This window comes from Narcine bancroftii, chromosome 1 (genome assembly GCF_036971445.1).
Source record: "Narcine bancroftii isolate sNarBan1 chromosome 1, sNarBan1.hap1, whole genome shotgun sequence".
Taxonomy (NCBI): Eukaryota; Metazoa; Chordata; class Chondrichthyes; order Torpediniformes; family Narcinidae; genus Narcine; species Narcine bancroftii.
Window position 1 is genome coordinate 418,843,258 of NC_091469.1, and position 21,280 is coordinate 418,864,537.

At 39.0% G+C, this 21,280-nt stretch overlaps 1 protein-coding gene across 1 annotated transcript in view; it reads left to right on the plus strand.

Annotated features, from left to right (window-relative positions):
* LOC138753347 (acetylcholinesterase collagenic tail peptide) overlaps positions 1 to 21,280 on the plus strand; it is a 91,557-nt gene that overhangs the window by 37,198 nt on the left and 33,079 nt on the right. The window contains exons 4-10 of the mRNA XM_069916240.1: positions 192 to 236; positions 371 to 397; positions 989 to 1,060; positions 3,453 to 3,515; positions 7,131 to 7,157; positions 15,560 to 15,604; positions 15,793 to 15,828. Of these exons, the coding sequence (XP_069772341.1) occupies positions 192 to 236; positions 371 to 397; positions 989 to 1,060; positions 3,453 to 3,515; positions 7,131 to 7,157; positions 15,560 to 15,604; positions 15,793 to 15,828 (315 nt within the window). The remainder of the gene's footprint in view (positions 1 to 191; positions 237 to 370; positions 398 to 988; positions 1,061 to 3,452; positions 3,516 to 7,130; positions 7,158 to 15,559; positions 15,605 to 15,792; positions 15,829 to 21,280) is intronic.

A 21,280-nucleotide genomic window follows, 5' to 3' on the forward strand; every position in this document is an offset into this window, starting at 1 on the left:
ATTCATCTGTCACAAAGTGCTAAAGCTTTCTTTCTGATGAGTTCACATTCATTTTTTTTATATATAAGAATATTGACAATTCTAATGTAATTATAAGTTACAGAGCTATAAATTCAACTGATTGATCTGGCAAAGTTGAATGCACAATTGTGACATCTGAGATGTGCCATTTACCTTTGTTTTAACAACAGGGTCCACAAGGAATTCAAGGGATTATGGGTCCAAAAGGAGAGATTGTAAGTCTATGTGGTTTTCTACCTTGAATTTGCTCTGCTCATTATTTGTGGTTTACATTATAAGTGACAAAACCATCATTTTGCAAACCCTGCAAGAAATAGGTGTCAATCAAATGTGTTTCTGTTCCTTTCAGGGAGAAATCGGAAGGCCAGGAAGAAAAGTAAGGCCAGGTTGACTACAGTACATTTCACCGGTTATTGCAGTCTCAATATAATTGATTAAACATGATCTCACATAAAATATACTTGATGATGCATTGCTGGTATCAAATGGAACCTGGAAAGCTATTTCCTTCTAATGTATAAAGGGAAGTGGTAACAGACTTTCTGTTATTGGTTTTGCTCCATATTTCATTTTCACCTATTTTTAGTTTGTCTTAAAAAATCAAATCAGATTGAGTTTCCAGGAACTGAGTTGCCCGCATTTTTTCCACACAAGAAACTAACTCTGAACCCTCATGTCTCAATGACTTTTGTGATTTTACCATGAAGCCATTTGATTTGTGTTCAACTGCATTAACACCAGAATGTTTCATTGTGTTTGCCTCAGAGCAAATGGAAGTGAATTGTTGGGTTTATCATTGCACTTTTTGCTTTGTAAAATGCATGTTCTGGCAGAGCCAATTATTGCTGACCGATGGTTGGTTCAAAAATTGAGTGTGTTCTCTCAAAGTTTTCAATGTCTGTGCTATTAACTTATGTCAATGAAGAATGCTGGAATCCTGACTGATATGTAAACATTGATTTTCAAGGGCAGACCAGGTGTACGAGGCCCCCGGGGAATGCCAGGACTTCCTGGCTCTCTAGGACCAATTGGGCCCAAGGTAAGGAAAGCGAGCTGTTCATTGCCATGAAGAATCGTGCAAACACACACACAAATTTATGAAGAATGGAAAAAATGTCAAATCAAATTATTAATCTGGTTAATTCTACAAGGTGCAATGCCACCTTTCAGATTCATGTTAAATGTTGACCTTGAGATGAAAGGTGGATTTCAAAGCTGTAACTTAAGAAAAGGGAATCTCTTGACATCATACACCATGAGCAAAGCCTTCTGTTTGTTATTCCAGATGACCGGAGGGTCATTCAGCATGGAATCAAGCCTTCCAGTTTAATAATGAGTCCCACATACCATGAAGTATCCATTTTTACTAATTCCCTTTTATTCTCACATTCTCATCAATTTCTCCCAGATTATTCCTCTCATCAAAAATGGCTAATCAATCTATCAACTGGCATGTCTTTGGAATATGGGAGGAAACCCATGCAGATTCAAATTTAGATTTTTTTTATTATTGACTTGCCTACCAAGGCACATTGTAAAGCTTTCTTTCGGATGTCAAAGCTAGCAAATAGTCACAACGCTATGGCACCATTTTGTAAAATAAAGGGGAACCATAAAGGAAAGAAAAAGACATTCCTTCAGAGACAGTGAATGATCAAGAATCACACTGCCTTCTCTGATTATAGCCACCTCCACCTCTCTAGCTGCCTAACTCCATCGCAGCCTCTCAACCCTTAATTCCGATTCCTGGAGCCAATCCTTTTGCCCGACTGGTGTAGACTGAAGTCACAACTTTCTACATCCAGCTCAGACATGCCAGGATGAAAAGGTGTCTCCACAACAGCAGGGCACAGAGACCAACCAGCCAAAAATAATTGTACACATGGTCGACATAGACCAGAAGAACAAAGTAGCAGTGGAAATCCTGCAGCTGCTAATGCACCAGGCCAGAGGAGAACCATCCAGCAATATGGCAGTCACAGAGAGAACATACAAATTCCACATAGGCAGCATCCGAGGATTGAACCCAGGTCACTGGAGTTGAGAGGCAATAGTTCTACTAACAATGTTTCTGTTCCACTCACTTCATTCAACGTAGATTTAAACCACATTATCTACACTGAGTACAGAATGTTATTGAATATTATTTGCCTGACGGAGAGACAATGTGGCATGGTTATTCACAGCTCATGTGGAGGGAGTAATTAATAGAAAACGGTGTAGGAGGGAGTAAAATTGCATGACCATATGCTGTCTCACTATTAATATGAATTAAAAGCTAATTAAATACTATGCTATTTCCAAATGTTAACAAGAATATGTTACATATTACATTTAGAATGTAACATACATGAAATTATTTATTTTGTCTACTGTAAGGCAGACAGAGAGTCTCCATTTTGTCCAACGCTCCTCACAGAAACCTACAGCGATCTCCCCTCCAAGCGCTGACCAGTCCTGAGCTTGCTTAGCTTCTGAGGTCAGACAATTTCGGCATATTCAGGCTGTTAACAAGGGGTGGTGATGGGGATGGGGAAGGAGTTATATTTATAATTTTAAAAATATTTTAATCTGGGTAGCAGCAGATGAACCAGCATCGTGTACAATAAAGCATCATAAACAAATGATTGAACGGGTTCATTTTTCCTTATTATTTTCGAGGAATGACAAGACTTGTAGTTCACAAATGGCAATGAACTGCTTACTGCCAAAAATTAGATGTCCATCCTATACAGGTGAGGTAACAGGGAGACAGAGCCTGCATAGTTCAGATACGTACATAATTTAAGAGCATGGTATATACACAGATCTCCCACTTAATTTAGGTTCTTGGTGTAAAATACCCTCAAATAACATCCATTAATGGGACAGTTATGGACACCCCTGAAAACACTGATTCCTGTGGGGCTCAGGGGAGCATGAGCCAGGTACTACATCCTTGGTACGACCAAAATCTTCTGGGGTTTGTCTTCCTCAATTGAAGATCCCAGTTCTATCTCAATTGTGCTGAGCAGTTGAATGATCTTCCTTCCAACTAACTCCAATGATGGTCAGAAAGATGAGAAATCTGCCTGTTGGTGCACATTCAGTAATGGCATTTCTCTAAAATTATTCAAATATTCCCCAATCACAAAAAAATGTTAGCCAGTGATGCCAGTGCTGAAATCCATTCTCATAATGTTTCTAGACACGACACATTTAACAGTTCAAGCCCTAGAATTTTAAATTTTAATGCAACTTATATATAATTCATCACACTCTTTCATACAAATACTATTTAACTAATGATTATATCATTTTCTTTAAATAAAGTAAGAACAGAATTGGCAATGAATTATTATTTGCAGTTCCCCAGATATATTGTTAAGACTTGTTTCAATTCAAATCAATGAATTGTATAAATTATGGCTCATTCTGTTTCCTATTTTCAGGGTGAAAAGGGTGATGCTGGATTCATCGGATTGCCAGGTGCAAGAGGACCAATGGGCCCCAAGGTCTATAATTTTCACTTCCCGTTTGTATCTTATGCCAGAACGCTCAGCTTACTGTCCATGAAGCCTGTTTCTGCAGAAGGGGACATTTGATTTATTTTGTTGTCAGGTCGAAGCCTGCTGACTTTTCTCTAATTTTTATTACAAAAGATTATTCTTGAGATCAGGCTGTTACTTCCTGTGAACCATGTGTGTGTGAACCATGTGTTCATGTAAAGATATTTTGGATACTGGACAAACATCTCAGCAGACAGTGTAGTTTAAATGTTACAGTAGAAGTCCAAAAATCCAGACTGCTCGGAGATGAAGTCAGTCTGGATTTTCAGATTTTCTGGATTCTTGGGCAATACTTTTAAAATTCAAATCTAAGGAGGAATAAAGAGCAGATGAACGGGTAAATTTTGATAGTTTATTCATTAGCAAATACAGCGTGCTTCATTTATTGGAACGAATAGTTTTAAAGAAAGAGTCAACACTTGACAAAAATGTAAACATAAAATGTTTTCACACTATAAAAAGAGTGAGTAATGCTTGAAAATATGTTTTAAAAATAAATACAAAAGAAAGCATGTTATTTCATGCAAATTAATTATTTTTAGTTAACAAAACATTTTCACATAAAATTTAAAGTACAAAAACACATATTTATTCATTCATTTTCGCGACTTCTGTTGCATCTGCTGCATGGCTTGTGGATGGAACACTTGCAACTTCTACTGCATTTGGTGCACTGCTTGATGTCTTTGCTTTCTTTAAATACTTTGGTCACTTATTGCACATGCACACAAAAGCCTAATAAATTTTAAAAGTGTGGGTGTTTCAAAAAGTCCAGATTCTCGATTGGTCGAGATTTCTGGAATCTGGATTTTCTACTGTAGTGAAAATTACATCCAGAATTCAGAAGAGCTGTTACTAAGGTCGTTCCCAGCATATCTATTATTTCTCCAAATGTAATCCTAATCTAGCGGGAAGATGTATGTTTTTCTTTATATTTCAAGGTTTCATAATTGTCACATACATAAATTTGTTTACTTTTGTTTCCTTGTAAAGTCACACAAAGATGCGTCACTAGTTCAGTGTCCCCATCAAGAAGAACGAGAGAAGCTAAAGACCATCCCTTCGGAGATACTGAGTATGCATGGATCCCACCACCTCCTCCGATGCCACTCTCTTGCTTCCTTTAAACTCTGTAGAAACTAGATCTCCTGTCTGTTCCAGCACTGAATCCAAGTTCTGGGCATCCAGTGCATCCTCTTCTGCCAATGCTTTTAAATCTCCAAATACGATTCGGAAGCTTTTAATGTCCAAGGGCCTTCTGGAGTCCAACTCACCATCAGGACCTGGTTCCCACGAGCCATTCTCAAGCAGCTAAAAGGCAACCTGTAACCTGGTGTGAGTCCTTTGGCCACCAAGTCCCTCAATGAACTACTTCTCCTCAGTGGGGTTGTGCTCCCCTGTTCTGGTGCTGTGCGCTGCTCCCCCTGAGCCCACAGCCTTTGTGATCTGGGCTGCCAAGCATGGATGACACATCTTGGATGTGGATCTCTGAGGGTTCTAAACACCTCTGGCCCTGTTTTCTGGGCTGTTTAAACCAGTACAATTACAAATCTCAAATCCTAATGAGTGGCTTCCATATTTCAAATTGCACTGCTCTATTTTACTATTTGTATGACAATTTCAATTTGGCATGGGGAATGGAATTGTGCTCCCCATTGCAGAAGATGTTGTTAGCGTCTTCCATGTCCTTGAACAATGATAAAATTCCTACAAAAGAATTAATGAGCTCGAGTAGAATTCTTAAAAGGGGGGGTAAAATCTGTCCTAATACTATATTAGTGTTTAATTATAAAATATAGTACACTACAGCACAGTATGGGCCCTTTGGCCCTAGATGTTGTACTGACCCATATATTCTACCAAAAATATACTAAACCCTTCCTACTTCATAACCTATTTTTCTTTCATCCATTCGCCAGTCAAAGAGTCTCTTAAATGCCTCTAGTGTTTCCACCACCCCCACCCCTGGCAAGGCATTCCAGACACCCTAAACTCTCTGTGTATTTAAAAAAATTATCCGTGATGTCTCCCCTAAACTTTCCTCCCTTAATTTTGTACACATGTCCTCTGGTGTTTGCTATTCCTGCCCTGGAAAAAAGCCACTGGCTTTCTATCTATGCCTCTCAGAATCTTGTAGACCTCTGTTAAGTCTCCTTTCATCCTTCTACAACACTCCAAAGAGAAAAGTCTCAGTTCAGCCCTTGTCTCATGTCTTATTTTCCAATCAACGTAATATCCTGGTAAATCACCTCTGCAGCCTCTCCATAGCTTCTACATCATTCTTATAAGGTGACCAGAAGAGAACACAATATGCTAAGTGTGGTCGCACCAGAGATTTGTTGAGTTGCAACATGACCTCTGAACTCTTGAATTCAATTCTTTGACTTATGAAGCCCAGCATCTCATAGGGCTTCTCAACTACCCTATCAACCTGTGTGGGAAATTTGAGGGTTGTATAGATTTGGACCCCAAGTCTCTTCTGTTCTTCCACACTGTTAAGTATCTGCCAATTAACCCTGTACTCAGCCTTCAGGTTTGACCTACCAAAATCCATCATTTCACACTTATCTGGAGTGAATGCCATCTGCTACATTTATGCCCAACTTTGCATCCGATCTATATCCTGTTGTAACCTACGACGTCCTTCAAAATTATCCACAACTCCTCCAACCTTCGTATTATCTATAAACATAAACTCATCATTTGCAATATTTGATTTTCAGTCCATATTATTATTTTGAATTTTTTTAAATAAATGCTTTTCATTCATTTATGAAAATAGGTTATTTGACTTGCTGATTGTTCCCAATATTTTTGTTTCTTTCAGATTTCTAGTATCTTCAGTTATTTTTTTATTTTTTTAATTTTCATTTAACCACTTCTGTGCAATAAATCATTATTAATTAAAAATAAACTTATTCAGGAAAGAAATGTGTTTGTTTGGATGGGATGTACATTAGCTGGGTGGGAAATGGATTAAGGGGAGGGAAGAAGGGGATAAGAAGATTATTCTGACCTTCAAACTATTTCAAGTAATGTTCCCGTGGGATCTGCATAGAGGGTGCAGCTTTTCATTGCATGACTTGGGTTGTATTTGGAAGAAAGAACTTCATATCCACATTTGCAGATGAAAGAAAATTCAACAAAACTGTAATTGTGTAAAGAAAAGCAGAATGTTACAAAGAGACAAAGTGATTAAAGAAGAGAAAAATCTATGTCATAAATATTTCAATTTGCATTGTTTTGTCCCCCACTTTCAGTCTGAGAGACTAATAGCCATAGAACAGCATTAACTTGCATGTGGAGATCACTGAAAGCTAGAAGCCATCACAATAGAGGGCTGTGATGAAATGGTACTTTACAGAAATTAAGTCATATAATGACTTTGGAGGACTGCAGTCTTGTTAGGATAGATGGTTAAGGTTTTGTGTGGTGGATGTCCCATGGAAAATCTGCCTATGTATGTCAATGGAGATTGGGTGAAAAAAATCTATAGCAGAAGAATGCAAATCCATTCACTGAAGATGAGATAACTAATTGGATTTTTATTATGTTTTCTAGGGTTTGACTGGACAAAAAGGTGACAAGGTTAGTAAATTATTTAGGTCATATATTTATACTTCAGACGAATGATTAAAAATAGTGTATCTGAACCAAACAAATTTGGTGCAGCCAGAGACCATTGCCAATGTGGTTCAACAAAGCTGCCTTTGAATAAACAATCACCAACATATTACCTATGCCACCATAGGAGCCAACTTAGTGGACCACTGCTACATCACCATCAAGAAGGCCTTCCACCCCATCATATGTCCGCAATTCCGCAAGTCTGATCACCTGGCTGTACCTTGACTCTCGGCATACAAGCAGAGACTGAGGACTACATTATCATTGGTGAAGCTGGTGACAGTATGGTTGAGGGAGGTGGAAGAGCGCCGATAGGACTGCTTTGAAACGGTGGGCTGGAGCATATTCAAGAACTCATCTTCAAGCTTGAATGAATATGCCACAGCTGTCACCGACTTCATCAGGTCCTGTGTGCATGTTTTGAAATATTGTTCATGGCCAGAATTAATGCATACCTAAGTAAAAGGTCTGGACCCACTGTAATTTTCTTATAGCAACAAGTGCTCCACTCTGATGCAATCTCACTGTCTTGCCACTCAGCCCTGGATCACCTAGACAATAGCAACACATACATAAGGTTGCTTTTCATTGATTGCAGCTCAGCTTTCAACAACATCACACCCTCAGTACTGGTCAGCAAGCTTCAAAGCATAGCCCTTTTTATCTCCCTCTGCAACTAAAACTTTGACTTCCTCATTGGAACATGGCCCAATGTTCTTGCTCATCAGAAGACAGCAATCAGTGTGAAGGATGTATGCTTAGCCCACTGCTCTATTCACACTACACCCATGACTGTATGGGTAGGCACAATTCAAATGGCAACTACAAATTTGCCAATGACACCAAGTTCATTGGCAGAATCACAGATTCTGTGAAGAAGTGTACGGGAGTGAGATAGATCCGCTAGTTAAGTGGTGTCACAATACCTTTGCATTCAGCATTAGCAAAACTAAGGAACTGATTTTGGACCTCAGGAAGGGGAAACCCAGTGAACAAAAACCAGTTCTCATCGAGGGGGTCAGCAGTGGAAAGAGTAAATAAAAAACCTTCAAATTCCTGGGAGTCAACATCTTTGATGATCTATCCTGGGGCCTTCATCTCAGTGCAATCATGAAGAAGGATCACCAGCGGCTATATTTTGTTGGGAGTTTGAGGAGATTTGTATGTCACAAAGACTTGTAAATTTCTACAGGTGTATTGCAGAAAACCTTCTGACTGGTTGCATCCCTGTTTGGTATTGAGGTGCCAATGCACAGGACAGGAAAAGGTTACAGACAGTTGTGAATTCAACCAGTGCCACCATGGGTGTTAGTCTTCACTCCATTGAGGACATTTTCTTGAAGTATCTCAAAAAAACAGTCTCTGTCCTCAAGAACCCTACAACCCAGGCCATCCCTTTTCTCCATCAGGAAAGAGGTACAGGAGCCTGAAAAAGAATACCCAACAGTACAAAAGCAGCTTCTTTCACTCACCCATCAGATTTCTGAATGGACAATGAATCTTTGGACACAAACCTTACTTTTTCTTTTATTTTGCACTAATTTATTTACTTTAAAAAAAATGTAATTTACAGCATTTTTTGCACCCATAATGCTGCCACAAAACAACGAATTCCATGACACACAAGATAGGGAATGGAATCTGGAGTTGGATGACACATTTAGAAGGCAAGAGCAGATCGAGTTCATGGCATTCCCAGGAGGGAAGGTGAGCAGCCAGATGGTATGGTCCACATAGGAACCAATAGCAAGGGAAGGAAGGGTGATGAGGCACTGCAAAGATAGGTCAGGGAGTTAGGTGCTAACAAGGACAAGACCTCTAGGGTTGTCATCTCAGGCTTGCTACCCTTGCCACGTGCCAGTGAGATTAGAAATAGGAGGATAATGCAGCTTAACACATGTCTAAAGACGTGCACAGAGAGGGCTTAATGTTTCTGGATCACTGGGGTCTTTTCTAGGGAAGGTGGGACATGTTCCGACGGGACGGTGTGGATCTGAACTGGAGGGGGCTTATATCCTTGCAGGAAATTTTCCTAGTACTTGTCTGGGGGTTTCAACTAGATTTGCAGGGGAATGGGAACAGAGTGCTAGAACAGATAGGGGGTAGAGGAGGAAAAAGATGAGGGGCAAATTGCATGCAGCTTCTAAATTCAAAGGGTTGTACATGGTGGAAAAGGTGCATCTATTTCAATGCAAGAAGTATTGTAGGAAAGGCATATGAACTGAGTGTGTACATTGGCATGTGGAATTATGACATTGTGGCCATAAATAAAACTTGGTTGCAGGAGGGGCAGGACTGCCAGCTCAATGTTCCTGGCTTCCATTATTTCAGACCCGATAGAACGAGGGGATGCAGGGATGAAATTAGGAAGAGTGGCATTTCTTGTCAGGGAAAATATCACAGCTGTGCTCAGACAGGACAAACCAGAGGGCTTGTTTAACTAAATTATATGGGTGGAGCTGAGGAACTGAAAGTTATGACCTCACTCATGGGGTGGTAATAAAGACCATTAAAGTCAATAAGAATTGGAGGAGCAAATCCATAGAGAGATAGCAGACAGCTGCAGGAAACACAAGGTTGTGATAGAAGGAGATGTTAACGTTCCACATGTTGACTGGGGTTCCCATAATATAAAAGGGCTAGATGGCTTGGAGTTTATCCATGTGTTCAGGAAAGTTTTCTAAATTAATATGTAGAGGTACCAACTAGAGCGAGTGCAATACTGGATCTCTTATTAGGGAATGAGCCAGGACAGGTGACAGAAGTATGTGTAGGGCAACATTTTGTGATAGCCGTGCTCCTGTCAAGACACTAAAAGTACAACCAAGCCATGCAGAACAACACACATAGAATTTATTTGAGTCCAATGGGTAGACAAGGTCACCTCACTAATACTGATGGATCTCATTCAAAGAATTCATTCAGAAAGTACAATATTTAAGGCATTTTCTTGCATACAAAGTTGATAACATTTCTTTGAACTCTTTGTTACAAGCTTATGTTTTACATCTTACATATCTTTCTAAAGACAGAAATGGTTTGACATCAATCATTTATTCTCATGTACAAGTCATAATTAAGAGACATCCTTGTATATAGACAGAAATTACAGAAGTCTGGAAGGGCTGCTCCCAGTACACATCGACATCCATTCCCTTTCTGCCTGATTTCTGGTATTTAATTAACGCATGTAAAGGATAGTTCATACTAATCTTGTCATTAAAGTTAACAATGGTAGCCAAAACTTCTGAGCAGAAACAATATCAGGCTGGGCTGGTGCCATTAGTGTTACTATAGCCTTTGACAAATCACATTGCATCTGACAGGTGGTAGTAGTAGACTGTACTTGGATATGAAGTCAATTTATGAATGGAAGCCTGATGGACAAGAAGTTGTGTTAGAGACATTATGCATTCTATTACTCTGAGATGACTTGGGCATGTGATGATTGATTCTAATTTCCTGCCTAGAAGGTTTTCTTGCCTGAAACTTGTGCCTTTCCCAACCTGACTTTATTTGTGTTACTGAGTTAACTCTATGCTGGTTTTCTTATAATCACTATTTGTAGCTATCTTATAAATGCAAACTTCTACAATTTTGGGTCTAATGATCATAAAGCCATTAGTTTCAAGTTAATTGTGGAGAAGGATATGTCGGGGCCTCAGGGTGAGATTCTAAATTGGAGAAAGGTTAATTTTGAGGAAATGAGAAAGGACCTAGAAAGTGCGGATTGGGATAAGTTATTTTCTGGCAAGGATGTGGTAGGTAAGTGGAAAACCTGCAAAGGTGAAATTTTGAGACTACAGAGTGTGTATGGCCCGGTCAGGAATAAAGGCAAAGTTAACAGACATAGAGAACCTTGGTTTTCAAGGGATATTGGGGATCTGAAGAAGAGAGAGGTATATAGCAGGTATAGGCAACACGGAGCAAATCAAGTGCTTGAGGAGTATAAAAATGCAAGGACAAACTTATGAAGGAAATCAGGAAGGCATAAAGAAGACTTGAGATTGCCTTGACCAACAATGTGAAGGACAGTCTAAAGGGTTTCCACAGGTATATACAGAGCAAAAGGATAGTAAGGGATAAAATTGATCCCCTTGAAGATCAGAGTGGTCAGCTTTATTTGGAGCCAGAATAGATGGGGGAGTTATTAAATAGATTTTTGCATCAGTCTACACTCAGAAAACTGGCATAGAATTGTGGAAAGTAAGGAAAATAGGCAATGAGGTCATGGATCCTATACCGATTAAAGAGGAGGAGGTGCTTGCTGTCTTAAAGCAAATAAGAATGGATAAATCCCTAGGGCCTGACAAGATATTCCCTGGGACATTTAAGGAAGACTAATATAGAAATTGCACAAGCTCTGGGAGAAAGATTTAAAATCTCCTTACCCACGGGTTTTGTGCCAGAGGATTGGAGAATAGCTCATGTTCCGTTGTTTAAAAAACACTCCAAAAGTAACCCTGGAAATTATAAGCTTGTGAGCCTGATGTCAGTAGTAGTTAAATTAATGGAAGATGCTCTAAGGCAGTGGTTCCCAACCTTTTTCCTTCCACTTTAAATATTCCCTATGCCATAGGTGCTTTGTGATTAGTAAGGGATTGCTTAAGGTGGTATGTGGGTGTACCTAATTGGCTTGTTATGTGCATGGTTTCATAACTCCAAAGGAAATGGTCTAATGACAATTTGTCATGAGCAAAATATTTCAGTAACAATTGGGTCAAAAGCAGTGATTCTCAGCCTTCCCTTCCCACTCACATACCACCTTAAGCAATCCCTTACTAATCACAGAGCACCAATAGCATTGCGATTAATTAAAGTGGTATGTGAGTGGAAAGAAAAAGGTTGGGAACCACTGCTCTAAGGGATCAGATATACCATATATGTGGTTGTATAGGACAACTTGTATATAGGATGACCCAAGAATTTCCATCTAAAATGTTGATTTTGAGCGATGCATTTTGGACAAGACAAAATCTGGTGCTTACCACTGATCAGTGGATGTTGTTAAAAGCAAATCACAATATTTTAATAAGAAATAATAATTTAAAGGCTTAAATTTAATTTGTATAATTTAAAATAAACCACTGTCATCTCCTGTATCAAGCCATTTAAAACTTGTACAGAGCCAACAGTAGTTGGACCGGGAGGATGGACCCTGCAGAAGAGTGCTGAGACATTGCAAATAACTAATGGGGCATGCGCGAGGTTGTGTCAGAGCTGGCAGGAAGATAGCGGCGATGTTGAGACCGTCACTGGGGAGAAATTTTAGATCCTTTGTATAGGACAATCTGATTTTAAGTTGAAATTTTAAAGTTTGGAATATCTTATATAATGGGAGATACAGTACAAGTATTTGCATAGCCAGCCACTGATTAGGGGATAGTCAACGTGGCTTTGTGCGTGGTAGGTCATGTTTAATCAATCTTATAAAATTTTTAGACGAGGTTAACAGGAAAGTTGATGAAGAAAAGGCTGTGGATGTTGTCTACATGAACTTTAGTAAGGCCTTTGACAAGGTCCCAAATGGGAGGTTAATCAGGAAGGTTCTGATGCTCGGTATTCATGGTGAGGTAGTAAACTGGATTCAACTTTGTTTATATGGAAGAAGCCAGAGAGTGGTAATAGATGATTGCTTCTCAGACTGGAGGCCTGTGACTAGTGGTGTGCCTCAGGGATTGGTGCTGGGACCATATTAATGATAGAACCATGGAACACTATAGCACAGAAAACAGGCAATTCAGCCCTTCTAGTCTGTGCTGAAACATCATTCTGCTAGTCCCACTGACCTGTACCCATTCTATAACCCTCCATACCTCTCTCATCCACATATCTATGCAATTTATTCTTAAAATTTAACCATGTCAGATGGCAGCTTGTTCCACAATCCCACCATTCTTTGAGTAAATAAGTTCCCCCTAAAACTTTCCCCTTTCACCCTAAAGCCATGTCCTCTTGCATTTATCTCTCCTAATCTTAGTGGAAAGAGACTACTTGCATTTACATGCATCTCCGCTTATTCTTCCACGCACCAAGGAATAACCTGCTTAATCTTTCCGTGAAACTCAACTCCTGAAGACCTGGCAACATTCTAGTAAATCTTCTCTGCACTCTTTCGATCTTACTGTCGTTTGATGGCCAGAACTGCACACAATACTCCAAATTTGGCCTCACCTATGTCTTATACAACCTTAGCATAACATCCCAATGCCTGTACATAATACTTTGATTTATGAAGGCCAAGATGCCAAAAGGTTTCTTCACAACCCTGTCTACATGTGATGCCACTTTCAGGAAATTATGTATCTGCATTCCCAGATCCCTTTGTTTCTCTGCACTCCTCAGTGCCCCACCATTTACTGTGTATGCCCTACATTAGTTTGTCCTTCCAAAATGCAGCACCTTACACTTGTCTGCATTAAATTCCACTGCCATTTTCTGGCCCATTTTTCTAGTTTGTCCAGATCCCTCTGCAAGCTCTGAAAGCCTACTTGCTGTCTACAACACCTCCAATCCTTGTGTCACCAGGAAACTTGCTGATCCAATTTACCACATTATTATCCAGATCATTGATAGAGATAACAAACAACAATCGTCCCAGCAACGATCCCTGAGCGACACCACTAATCACAGGCTTCCAGTCTAGGAGACCAAATATTGTATCCTCTTTCAGTGGTTCCTCTATATATTGATTTAGAAAACTTTCCTGAACACATTTGACAAACTCCAAGCCATCCAGCCCTTTTACAGCATGTCAATATGCTGTGTTAAAATCTACTATCACAACTTTCTGCTCTCTCTCTCTCTACAGATTTGTTCATCCAATTCTCTCTGACTATTGAACAGTCTATAATGCAACCCTATCAGTGTGGTAACACCTTTCCCATTCCTCAAGCCTATCAATTCCATCTGCCATTGTTCAGCCAATTTTTCCAGCTGGTCCATATCCCTCTGCAAGATTCTTCAGCTCCACCCATACAGCCTCTTAGATGAACGCTCTGAGCTGTATTGTCTAAGCACAGCTGTGATATTTTCCCTGACTAGATAATAACGTGGTAAATTAGTTTAGGAAGGCTTTCAAATCTTGCAGAGGGATATGGACCATCTGGAAAAATTGGCTGAAAAATGGCAGATGGAATTTAATGAAGACAAAGTGTGAGGTGTTCTATTTTGGAAGGTCAAGCCAAGAAAGGACATATACAGTAAATGGCAAGGCACTGAGAAATACAGAGGATCAGAAGGATCTAGGAACAGAGAAACATAATTCCCTGAAAGTAGTTGCACAAGTAGATAGGGTTGTAAAGAGAGCTTTTGGCCTTAATAAATCACTTTACTGAGTATATGAGTTGGGAGGCCAAATATGGAGTATTGTGTGCAGTTTTGGTCACTTAACTACAGGAAAGATATCAGAAAGAATGAGAGAAGGTTTACAAGGATGTTGCCTGGATTCAGGAACTGAGTTGCAGGGGAAGGTTAACAGGTTAGGACAGTAGTTCTCAACCTTTTTTTTCCCCCATTCACATACCACCTGAAGTAATCCCTTACTAACCACAGAAAACCTATGTCAGCCTATGCCATAGGTTTTGGGTGGTTAGGAAGGAATTACCTAAAGTGGTATGTGGGTTGGGAAAAATGTTGAGAAGCACTGGGTTAGGACTTTATTCCCTGGAGTGTGAGGGGAGATTTGATAGAGGTATTTAAAGTCATAAGGGTGTAGAGGGAGTAAATGTAGGCTGGCTTTTTTTCATTGACGACAGATGAGATACAAACTAGGGGACATGGGTAAAAGGTGAAAAATTTAGGGGTAACTTGTTCACACTGAGAGTGCTAGGAGTGTGGAACAAGCTGCTAGTTGAAGTAGTGAATACAGGCTCAATTTTAACCTTTAAGAGGAATTTGAGCAGGTTCATGGATAGGAGGGGTATGTAGAGCTGGGTGCAGTTCAGTGGAACTAGGCAGGATAATAGTTCAGCACAGACTAGAAAGGGATTGTTTCTGTGCTGTAATGATCTCTGATTCTATGTTCATGACAATAAATTTTGATTCTTTGCTGGCTTCCATTCTTTGGGACAGGATAAATATTTCAATACTATTTTATTTAACTATCTTTGAAGGCAGGGATTTCTAGGTGCGGGCAAAATTTATTGCTCCTCCATCAAGGCTCACATTTAAGCAGTGGTTGCTTTGGAAAATGCCTTTCTTACATTTGAAAGGAGTTGACACTTCAGGACCTTTGAGGAGAAAACCCTCAAGCAAGGGGCGAGAAAGTGTGTTCCATGTACAGATTGTTATTTTGTTAGTTTTGGTTGTGTTTTCTCTACATAAGACAGGTTGAAAATTCTAACAACGTATGATTTTTGCAGGGTAGAATTGGCGAAAAGGGGCAACAAGGAATCAAAGGTGAAATGGTAAGAACTATTGTCAAATAATCTATATTTTTAGATGATCAGATTAATTACATGCCTGTGAAGTGTCCTTATTTGAGACATCATCATTATACAGTGTAAAATATGCTGTGATTTAACAATTAGAACCGTAAAAGATGAAAGTTCCTCTAACAAGATGATTAATTCTCTAAATCTCCTTTATAATTCAGGGCCTTATGGGTCTTCCTGGAATGCTGGGACAGAAAGTAAGTGCTACCAAAAGATAAATGACAGAATATTATAGCTATTTGGTTTAAATTGCCCATGTTGGTAATCATGATTCACGTTCCACAAGAAGAATGAAATTGGATCTTTGTAAATGCTTCACATCCCTCCAAATACAATGACACAAAGAATCAAAAACTATAGGCAATGAAGAGACAACATTTTTTTAAAAATGACAAGGAAGTGAAAGAAAACAAACAAACACAAGGAAAATACAGCTTTTATGCATTCTAACTATTTCTTCAGTCTTGAAAACAATAAGTAATTTCAAATAGAGCTAGGCTTAGTGAGTAATTTGTAAAAGGCACACAGTAATAATGGAAGCACACAAATGCTGGAGGAACTTGGCCAAAGTCCTTTCAACGCCTTTAGGAGACCAAGATATAGTGCTGATGTTTTGGGCCTGAGCCCTTCTTCAACATGTCCTTGAAGAAAGGCTCAGGCCTGAAATGTCGGCAATATATTCTTGTCTCCTATAGATGCTGAAAAGGCCGGCTTGCTACAATCACACTGTCTGAAGACTTCCATGTGTTTCACTCATGCAGAAATAGTGTCCATATTAAAATCTCGAAAGGCACGTGGTTCCCACCCATTTAATCCTTTTTGTCATATATTTTTCTCTAGGCTACTCTTGTTAGTTTGCTATTAGTAGCATAATCAGATTGTAAAGCTTATAAATTATATAAGTGGTGTATTCCTAGGTATATTGAGTTTACTGTATTCAGTTAATGGTATCTTGGCACATGTTGTGAAGAGTAAACAAAATACTATGTTGTGGAAACCAAGACTTCCCAGTTTAACTGCACCCTAAAGCCTGACAGATCAAAAGTCATTATGCAAGCAACAATAAAGTCCATAGATGTCGCAGAGACAGAGCAATGCCAAACTTGATCTCCTACATCATTTCTTAAAGTTTAATATGTTGGAGAGGTATTTTCTGACATATCAACTTGTGGCAAATGCTTGTGACGTGCAGATGCTTGCACAGATTTCCTTAGGCCTTGTGTCATTTTTCACACACAGTGCCTGATCTGTCTGCTGCACTGTGCACATGTGCAAGGTGGGCACTCTCCAGTCCAGTAAAATGTGTACCCATTTCCTTCCTCCAGAGCTCCTGTATGTTGTCAGTAAATATGACCTCTCTTTGTTTGGATATTGTTGCTTCTTTCGTGCCTCTGACTTGTTGCATTCATCCAGCTGTTTTAGTATGCAATTATTAATACTGTTCAGATAACCCAGTTCTTGATTCTGTTGCTTTATTGTGGGCCTACCAGATGGGCATCTTATTGCAGCTCCAGGAAATGAATGAAATAAGATTTAATCCTTGCTTGGCTTTTTTTTTTCTTTTTCAATCTTTTTATTAGTTTTAAGATACACAAATTACATAGGTACATATAAAAATAATGATAAAGTAAATTAATATCGATTTACAAATATTGAATAACATATGAACCCATGTTATTAAAAGAAAAGAAAAGAGAGAAAATACATATTTCTAAACTAAAAATCTGGCCTCACCCTAGAGGGGCTGTTGGTCAAGTGAAGAAGTCCACTACTTAATAACAATAGGGTCAAAAAAGACCCCCCAAAAAAATTAATGTACAAGTTTTGAAAATAATTGAGAAAAGAACCCCAAAGTGGAAAAAAAAAGTTAAGATTCATTGCAGTAGTAGACATGCCATCACATCCAACAACCACTGAGTTTGGGGGTGGGGGAGGGGTGAAAGCAGCATCTTTCCATCTCAGGAAAAAGCCACCACATGGGATTGAGATGAAGTCAATGTTAAATCCTTTGGCCCACTCACTCCAAAGATAGGCAACAAAGTGCCAGGAATCAATATCAAAAACTAACGATAAAGTGCAAAATACCCCTTGTCAGGAATCAAAGGGAGAAGGACATAACCAAAACAAATGATACAAAGTACCCTCCTCAGTAATGCATCATTTAGAACAGATGTTCGGATAAAATTTAGCTATCTGAACTTCAGAAAAGTGGGCCTGATGTATTGCTTTAATGAATGTCTAACACAAAGAGAAGATGAATGAACACTTTTCATGGTTGTTGAAAGTCTTGTTTCCATATTTTCTTAATACCACCCAGGAAACTATCCATAGATCTTAAAAAGTAATTCATAAAGTGCTGAAAGGAATCCTTTATGATTAGGTTTAAAATTATATACTTCCTAAATAAGATTAAGATCCAAGTCTTGGGGAAGCTTCAACGTTAAAGAATTTAAGAAGCTCCTAATCTGTAAATAACAAAAAAAATAATGTGTCTGGTTACTTTTTAAAAATTATTTTCCGATAACATCTCCAAAAGTGCAGGGTCAATAGGGTTTTTTTTGTGTGCATATATCATTTTGACTTTTATATGTGACTAAAGAATCTCTTCTGGCTTTAAATGGTTTTGGTTGGCAGTGAATAATGATTGCATTGTGAAAGCTTCTTCATCCTGTACCCCTCACCCCCTCCCCCAATCTTCTGTACACTACACGGATTACATCCATCTGACCTCTTCCACCACCTGTAAAAGATATATTGTCTTGTGATGTTACAACTGTAAGCATCAAACATTTTCAGGGGAGAGAAGTCAGGGTGTGTTGCTATGTTGGAAGACATCCACATTAAAAAAAAATTCCATAAAATGACTCACCAAGTAGACACAGAATGTGAGAAAGAATACTTAAAGGTAAAATCAAATTATTAGGGACAGCTTAGCCTAACATGCTGCTTGAACAGATGAATAAATAATATTAAATTTGAGTATGATTATACAGTTGTCGTTTTGAGAAGCAGTTACACAAAAGTGCTGGAGGAGCTCAACAGGTCGTGCACCAGCTATGGAAAGCAATGGGCTCTTGACATTTTGGGTATGGGATTTCTACATGTAGGATTTTATGAAGCACTTTTCATATAACTGTAGGCAAGAGAGGGTATGCATGTCAGGCAGATTTTGGATTTATCTACTTGAACTTGATTAATCATAAATCCAGAAAACCAACCCTGGGTCAATGCAGAGTGCAGAAAGGCATACTGGGCAGACCAAAGAATGAAGTGTCCACCTTGTAAAACAGTGTTATGGGAGTACAGGCATGCTAAACAGTAATATCAGCCACCGAGAGACCAAGTGATCAGATCAAAATTCTGCAAATAATTAAAATTCTGCATTCCAGCCACACTAAACATGAATGGCTCCAGGCAATTAAATAGTTGAACAGAGGTAGAGGCTTCAATAACATCCACATGTTGAGTGATAGCAAGCCCCAAAATATGATGCTAAGCCTAATATCATGTCCCGCTACAATGCCTCATGGATGATCCATCACAGTGGCCTCCTTTGGATAATTTAATTCACTCCACATGTTATCAAGGGACAGTCAGGAGAATTGGAAATGGTAAAATAGGTCCAATCCAAATATATACTGCTCAATCTACTCTCATTCATCACAAAAATTATGAAGGGTCTCAATAACAAGGGTAACAATTGGCAATGACCCTCCAATAATTTATTCAGCAATGTTCAGTTTAGGTTTTGCCAGGTCTACTCAGATGTTGGTCTCATCACAGCCAAATTCCAAACACGAATTAAAGAGCTGAATTCCAAAGGGGAGGTGAGAGTTATTGTCTTTGACATAAAGGCAGCTTTTGACAATGTGGCATCAAGGAACTTCGGTAAAACTACTGTATAATCAAAGACGTCAAGATTGAGGAGTTTTTAACACACCACAAGAATAAATATCTAAGGAAGATTTTTTTTAAATCTCAAGAGCCTGAAGCTGATAATGAGTGAATAGAGGATGCACCTTAACCCCTGCCACAGAACAAGAACCTAGCAACTCAAACAGGCCAGACCCAAATCTGGGAGATCTGATGATCACCTCACTTGCTTAGTCTATGTGCATATGTCGTTAAATTGAAAACTTGTGCTGAAATGTACGCTGCAAGCAATTCAGTGTATGTTAAAAATGTGCTTTAAATTCCATGAACACCATAGAACATATATTTGCATGGGTTTCTTTTGCATTTCTTCATTGGAATACAAGAAGCAAGAACTTTGTATTGAAATCATTTCACATAAACAAATGCAAAGAAAAGGATGTTAGTTACAGATCCCCATCTAGTGTCATCAGGTGGTAACACAGTAATTGCAAGCATCAAGCTTTTTGGGTTTTTGGGGCATGGTCAAAGATTTGTTGCCAAGATGTGAACAGGCTTATAAACAAAGACATCATCTGTCATGATTCAGCATGAACTCATAGACTGAGTTAAGAACACTCTGTTGGACATATACACAAGTAGAACATGATGTTCCTCCATTGACATAAACTGGCAATGTCCTCAAACTTCTCCCAATGTACACATCCTATTCTGGTTTGGTATTGACACAACAAAGGGGAGCTGGAGGGACTCAAAAAGTTAGGCAGCAACCAAAGAGAGAAATGGACAGTCGTTTGGAATCAGGTTCATTTTTGTCTATTTCCCTCCATGGAAATTGGCAGATCTGCTCATCCTTCAGTTCTTCTGTGTTTGCTCAAGATTCCAGCATCTGCCGTTCTTGCTTTCTTAAAGTTTGGCACAATGGAATTTTGTGAATTTCAAAGGATCATTGTATTCATTGCAGTCTGAAATGCCAGGAGATAGTGTGAAATGATTGGATAATTAAAATTTGAAATTTAAATGTATTCTAATTATAGGAGGAAGGAATCTAAGAATACATAGAATTTTTAAGTATAAAAAATTCCTGCAGATTTTAATGAATTTCTTAATTTGGTAAAGGGGGATGGAAGAGGCAGACATCTAAGAGCATATTTAATGTTTGGAAATAAAATTAATGGTTGATTCCATAGAAAAAGTGGGAGAGAGTGAGAGAAGAAATGTTGAGGAAGAAAATTTATAAAGACAAAATTGAAATTGGCTGTGAAATTCTTCAACAAATGGGAAGGTGTATGAATTCTCTGGTTTGCAGAGGACTAATTAATGTTTGCCCATGGAACTTGCACTCCACAATTCTGAAGCATATATTCATTGTGTATTTTACAGCAGGTTTTGCACACTTCCTACACTGAAACACCTTTCCAAATAAAAGAATTAATGAGTCTGGACCTCAGAGATTTTATGTCAGAGTGTCAGGCGGTAAAGCAGGATCACGTGTCAGGTTGGGTCATTGACATAAGGGGAGGTTGTAGCGTCTGCTATGGCAGCGCTACAGAATCAAGCGACGTTCACATGGTGTGAGGGTGAACCAGTAACTGACTTTATTGTTTGGATTCCTCGTGCTGCGCGCAGGGAAACACCCACTTCTGATGATGTGTGTGTCGGCTTCCGGAAGTGACGTCAGTGCGTCGCAGCATCACTCCCTGACCAGTGGTGCACCATCTGTAAGTGGTGATGTCCCCCGGGCAAGATGCTGTTGACTGTAGGGTTCTCAGGAGT